At 26.2% G+C, this 7,186-nt stretch overlaps 1 protein-coding gene across 1 annotated transcript; it reads right to left on the bottom strand.

Annotated features, from left to right (window-relative positions):
- Window positions 1–4,476: 4,476 nt before the first annotated feature.
- Window positions 4,477–4,839, bottom strand: LOC114188400 (non-specific lipid-transfer protein-like). Its single transcript, XM_028076985.1, has one exon. It carries the CDS (start codon window positions 4,837–4,839, stop codon window positions 4,477–4,479), a length of 363 nt encoding a protein of 120 aa, XP_027932786.1.
- Window positions 4,840–7,186: the final 2,347 nt, after the last annotated feature.

A 7,186-nucleotide genomic window follows, 5' to 3' on the forward strand; every position in this document is an offset into this window, starting at 1 on the left:
AGAGTGGACTGACTCTTGTGGTGAGAGTAGTAGGAGGCCTGAAACTCATTAAGGACTAACCTTGTGTGTGGGGGAATTGAAATATTGTAACACTTGTAACACTTAGCTCGGGGGTGAGCAGAGATATCCACCACAAGTGCGAGCATCCGCTGAATCCAACCAGATTATATGTATCCGGATGAGTCGAGTCAAAGTCTAGTGTATTGTTTGAGGAGTCATGACATGTTTGGATGATATATACTGTTTGGACTGTGTAATGGCATGTGACTATTTGATGAACTGTTTATACTTTAGCTTACCCTGTTTGTTTGTTAGGTTGTCTTGTATGTGGTTCTTCTCCTTTTGCGATGATCATCAATTTATTGATGGGAACAAATGCGAGAGGTTCTCGCGGTCAACAGGGGAATGGTGACTCCGCTGCTTAGCACGTCTGGGCTGGATCCCGCTTAGTGGATTTTTCTTTTAGGGCCACAACCCATGTATTAGCTGTTCTTAAATTCCCAATTTTATTACTGTTGAATATTTGTATCTGATTCGTTTTGGCATAGTTAGGTGTCTTGGATTGTATGGAGTTGTGTTTAAACTCTAAGACTGCGTTTCTATAATATCATGTGTAACGCTTCCTTTAATTTTGTTTATTAATTAAATGGGGTGTTATATGTATCAAATAAATACTTATCTTATACATCTTATCAATTGTTTTTATTATATTTTAACTAAAGACTAAAATATTGTGTCTAAATATGTAAATATATTTTATAACCGTTAGTCATTAAAAATTAAAAATGTAATATCTAATTATATTATAAATTTTTATTAATAATAGAGTTTGTTTAAGATTCTATTATATTTTAGTTTATAAACTTTTTGAATTTAATTGATATAATGACTAATTATCTTATGTTTCTAAATTAGTTTATTTTGTAGTTTAATTTTACATAACCAACATCTATTTTGTAAATGGTTGTTAAAAAACACCAATTATGTAAATAGTGAAAATATAGTTGTGAAGCACATACGTGTTGCCTATCTTTATTTTATTATTATAAAAAATCAAAAATTATTAAAATAAATTTAATTAAATTTATAAAAAAATATAAAAAACAGTTGGATACAAAAATGAAAAGAAATTATAATTAATAGAGTAGTTTATATGAATAAGAATAGGTAATGAAATGTGTACACTACAAAAATGGTTACAAATAATTACCAAAAATAATTATATATATATATATATATATATTACACATTACATATTGCTATATATATATATATATATATATATATATATATATATATATATATATATATATATATTACACATTACATATTGCATATTACGGATAAACTGGGTAGATATTTCGAACCATTGATAAATTAAAAAGTAAGCCAAGATTTGTGTCAAGTTCTTATTTCTCATACTATTTAAAGCTAAAGAGATTTTTAATTAGTTTTAAAACGTATAAGTTTGTGTTTTGGTTTTTGTAAGCTTTTCTATTTAATTTAATTTCTCTAAAATCTAAAGTTCATATCTTATGTCTATATTATTTGATGCTGCATTGCAAAAATCATAAGATGGATTAGGTTTGTTGTTCACCAAATACTCTCCACAAAAATCCAGTAGATTTTCATCCTCATTGCATGTGTCGCAGAAATTTGAGAGTAACGTAATATTGTTACTGCCAAACCATAGATCATATAATAAACATCAAAACAATACAAATTTTCTTCACTTCAATATCTATGCGAATGCCAACTTTCTTTTCAATGTTACTGTAATTTCATTTACCATTTGTAGCATAGCATTGCTTATATATACACACTCATAGTATTTATTTGTAAAATAACATTGAATCCTTGTACAATATTTTTCAATATTTTCTATAAAAAGTAGTAAATGGATTGACAAAAATAACTAATGCAAAATATAATATTAAATGGATGTTATTATTATGTTTTTAATTTTTAAAGATACAACTACAAAAATTTTGATTTTTATCTGCCATTATTTATTAGCGCGGTTATAAATAACCGTTACAAATATTAAATAAAATAACTATTAATTTATTTAAATTAATAAAAACATTAATTAAAATACACATCAACATATAACTTTTTTTATCACAAACTTTTATTTAAATACATGATAAAAATTCTTTACGATTGTCTTACCATGTATTAAGTTTCATAATTTAAACTATATTTTCTGTTGCTGCATGAACTTTAGCAGTAGGCGTCTCCTTTAAATGAAGGAAGTTTAAAATGACTCTTTATAGGTTTTGGTCAATGAATTGATCAATTAGGCCTAGTTGGATTTGTGTTTTTGATTTCATATATTGTAAAAGGCTTGTTATGCATATCATACTTTTGTTGCGAAGTTTCTTTTTTGAATTTTAATGCAGTTAATTTGATATTAATTTCTTTTGAAAACGTTTTTATAATATATTGAATGTAGGAGATAGTCCTTTGTCATTAATTTTTTAAATTGATTTGCATCGATTTTATTAAAAATTTAATTATAAATTTAAAAATATTATTAATTTTTCCCTCAACCTCAAAATTATTTTAATTCAATATACATTTAGTAATATTAAAAACCACAAAATCAAAAACCAATTTTTGCATAAACACAAGTTTAAAATCTATTATATATTATCTATTATCCATTATAATATAAAAAAGAATATATTAGTAATTTTATCTTTTTGCCTTTGCTGACAGTTTCATACGTTCATTTTCTAGTTATTTAATCATGTTAATTTACTCTTTTACTCATTTTATTGTAACATGTCTTTGACTAATTAATTTATTCTTTTATTTTTATTATATACCATTTTTATTTTTTTATGATTTATAATTATTTTCCAAATTTATAAGTAATTGTTAAAGTTAATTATATTCAAAACTTAATTATACACTTAAAAGTATTTTTATTTATTTGCTCATATGTCTTTCTTTCAATATAATATATATATATATATATATATATATATATATATATATATATATATATATATATATATATATATATATATAAAATAAGCTAAAACTAACAATGCATAGTCATAGTTTTAATAAAATTATCAAATTCTTTTAAACAAATACAAAGAGTTTGCTAAAATCATTTTAAAAAATAATAGTTAGAGAGTTTTAGACTCTCGCTAAGCTTATTTTAAAAAGTAATATAAAGAGAGGTCAAAATTTTCAAGAATAATTTCTAACATATAATAAATAGAGTATTTTAAAAAGTAATATAAAGAGGTCAAAATTTTCAAGAATAATTTCTAACGTATAATAAATAGAGACGGCTAGATCCTTTAAGCTAAAACTAATTTTAAGATATAATATAGGGATAAGTCCTGCTTAACAAAAGTTAATTTTAAAAAAATATAGAGAGGGTCATATTGTTGTTAATGGATGAAATTTTATTTTTTTAAATGGTTAAACGCTTCAAAGTGTTTGATTAAAAAAAACTATAAAAAGTTTATTGAGGTAGAATATCATTTTAAAGAATAATATATAGAGAGGGCTAGACCCTTGCTAAACTAAAATTAATTCATAAAATAATTTAAAGATGGATCAAAAACTCTTGGTAAGATAAAATTAAATTTTACAACATATAATCATTTTAAAAACAAAATAGATAGAGAATGTTATACTCTCGTAAAGCCAAAAACTAATTTTAAAAAATGATATAAAGAAAGAACTAATTTTAAAAAATGATATAAAGAAATGACTAAGCCCTAATTAAGAGAAAATTAATTTTTAAAATATCTAGAGAGAGGGCAAGACCCTCGCTAATGGATTGAACTTTTATTTCTTAAAATTATTAAATTTTGTATGCAGTAAGGTGGTTGCTATATTTGTGTTGATTTGAAAAAGTTGACACTATTTACTTCCAATTTTTGGCCTATGTTATTTTTTCCTTGTTAAATGAATGTATTCTTGTAATGGAATATTTAAAAATATTATTTTTCTATTAGCGTAGTTTGTCTTACGCACGATTTAATATTGTAGAATCGAAGTAACATCTCTTATAACTAACCTCCATGATTTTCTCATGAGTTGCCTTGTCAACACTAAACTGACGATATATATGAGTTCCTGTCGCTTGGCCTCTTAACTTTTGACTGACACTATTCGCTTGATTTCTTGTTTTTATTTTATTTTAAATTTCATCTTAAAATATTAGCGAAACATTAATTAATATTTCTATTATAGTTTTGTATCTTTTCTCAATATATATTTTATGTAGATACAATATCTTGCTCAAAAATTTTGTTGAACCCTAAATTAACAAGTAGTAAATGAATACATAAACGATTAAGAATAAACGATTTTAAGATGCAACAAAATGGGAAAATAAAAAATAAACCAAAGGTAAAAAATGTGGAAATTGAAAAGATATTTAAGTGTAATATTTAAAGTATGTTTTATTATGAGCGAAGGAAATATTAGTTACAATAAGGATATAAATCAGGGACCAGATACACATAACTCCATACTAAATGAAAGTTGAATGTGACATGCAGTAGGAAGGCTTACAAGTTTATCTGGATGAAAGTGGAGATTTGATCCTGCAACCCTAAGACAGTTACAAATATCTCTTATACCTTGTCCATTAGGAACAGCCATGGCTCTTTTGAATGCATCTGATGCTCCATTGCAACAATCAGAAGATGGATTAGCTACATTATTTATCAAATACAATCCACAATAGCTCAATAGCTTTTCATCCCCATTGCATGTTGCAGGAATTTGACCATAACTCAATCTTGTTACTGCCAAACCATACACCATAACAAACATCAAAATACCAAAAACTTTTTTCTCTCCCATCTTCTCTTCAATCTCTATGTCAATACCAACTTTCTTTTTAATCTTATTCTAATTTCATTTATCATTTCTACCATACCATTGCTTATATATACACTTATAGTATTTATTTCTATAATAACTTCCCATCCTTCTGCAATCTTTTTCAATCTTTTCCATAAAAAGTATTAAATATCAATATCAAATATAGATTATTGTATTATTTGGAGTTAATGTGAATATCAATCATGATCAAAGCATAATGTACCAAAATTTATTATCTTTTTGTTATTATTTCAAAAGATATAGAACGTCTTTATAAATGCAAATTTCAAATAGTTAAATATTTTCAATACTTTAAAAAATTATCTTTGTAAGTTATTGATAATATTTAATTATATTTTATTCTAATAAGTTATTAACTTTGAGAGTGGACAAGTGATTTTTTTAGTTATTACTACATGATAATTCATAAGAAGAGGAACTTTTTCTTCTCTTTTATCGGGTTTTGTACTCATTTTTCTATCATATAATAAAATAAGAACTATGTTCGCCTGTATTTATTGTTTCTTAGAAAAAACAAATTATCGACTTTTATAAGTTTTTCAATAAATAAGGATTTCAAATCAAATCATATTGAAATTTGATCAGCTCAAAACTCAAACTAAACAAAACATGATTATACATACAAAAAATTACCATACGCTTTTAGAGTGATCTTTTTTTTATCAAATAATCATAAAAGTCTCTTTAAAAATTCAGTATATATACATCCATTGGTAAATGTAAATGGTTGTTGAAAACTTCATTTCTAAGGTGCTAAAATTATGATAATTATATTTGTCAATAATATAAAATTTGAATTGAAAAATTATATTCTATATATACTGATTATAGCATTACTGACTTTTATGGAAGGCAACGGGATAGGATAGGGACGAGTTTCGCTATCCCATACCTATCTCCATAGAAAAAATTTATCTCCATCCATATACCCAAATCTAATAGGTATCAAACTTTTATCTCATCCGTTATGCACACTCAATGGGGGGAGATCCTTTCTAGCTAAGTGACTACCAAATATAGGTTTGACAGAGAGTTAGGTGAGGTCTACTCGCTGGGCGAGCAAACTCTCGCTGATCAAAAGCCAAACTCGAGTTTGGCAAAGAGTTAGGGGAAACAACCTTGTTGGCCAAGTCTACATTCGTTGACGAATAAATGTGCATTTTTGTTCTAGTGCTCAGCTCATTGAGCCAGATGTTTACTCACTAAGCAGGTGTCCTCCCCAAGGAACTCCCTAAGCGAGTGGTTAGTCTCATTGAGCCAGATTGTTTGCTTATATGAGTGAATTTTGGTTTGGATTGTGAAGAACCTTCTGGGAAATTATGCTCTATATAAAATTTATGGGGTTATGACTATGAAAGTGAATCAATGGAATGGAAAGGTGTAAATTTTGAATTGTATTGTTGTGTAAGGTTTATGTTTCTAAGGAAGAAGTGTAAATCCTTTATTAGTTAATGTTATGCATTTACTAGGGATACATGTTAGTAAAAAAGTCATTATAAACTCTAGTAGACTTATAAACTCATATAAAACATTGTAGTCTTGGTGGTGAGAGTTGAAGGAGGTTCTGATGGCGAGATCTGGGGTTGGAACTTTTTTCTAGTGAAGCCATAAGTTAACTTCCCTTAGTCATGCAAGGGTTGAGATTGTGTAATTTAGTATGGTCGGTCTTAGTATTTTGATTCACTATTTCATGATAGGTGTGAGGCTTCTGGTATCCAAGTCAATCCATAAATTCAGATATTGACTCTAAAATATTGGTTTTTCTATAGAGAAATTATTATGTTGGTTTTAAGTGGTAATGACTTTAATATTATAGATGTTATAATACATTTATGTTTGAAATTATAATTGCCTTACCCTTTTTCTCTTGTTGGTGTGTTTGTTTGTGTTCTCTTTTGAAATGATCACTATAATGGTCTGAGAATAAGAGCCTGCAAGTGAGAGTGAGAATATATCATAATGGATAGTTCTTTTGGAAATCTTTAATGTTTAGTCTATTTGAAGATTGTGTATTGTGCAGTAATGTCTTCATATTCTGGTCCCAAGTTGTATAAACAAAATATATTTTGGTTAGGTTTGCTTGACGTTCTAAATTATTGGATGAACTCTATTTTTGGGTTGTTATACTAACTTCTAGTAATTTTTTTTTCTTCTCTAGTAAATATAAGGACATTTATTTATTTTTATTTGTTTTTAACATATGCAAATAGTAATTTTAATTTCCAAAAATTTAATTTATAACGATTTTTAATCGGTTAAATTTATAATTTTAACCTTTAAAAAGTATAATTTTTTGTAGTGTTAA

Source organism: Vigna unguiculata, chromosome 6, assembly GCF_004118075.2.
Source record: "Vigna unguiculata cultivar IT97K-499-35 chromosome 6, ASM411807v1, whole genome shotgun sequence".
Classification (NCBI taxonomy): Eukaryota; Viridiplantae; Streptophyta; class Magnoliopsida; order Fabales; family Fabaceae; genus Vigna; species Vigna unguiculata.

Coding starts and splice junctions, on each gene's coding strand:
- LOC114188400 (XM_028076985.1), bottom strand. CDS start 4,839: ATGGGAGAGAAAAAAGTTTTTGGTATTTTGATGTTTGTTATGGTGTAT.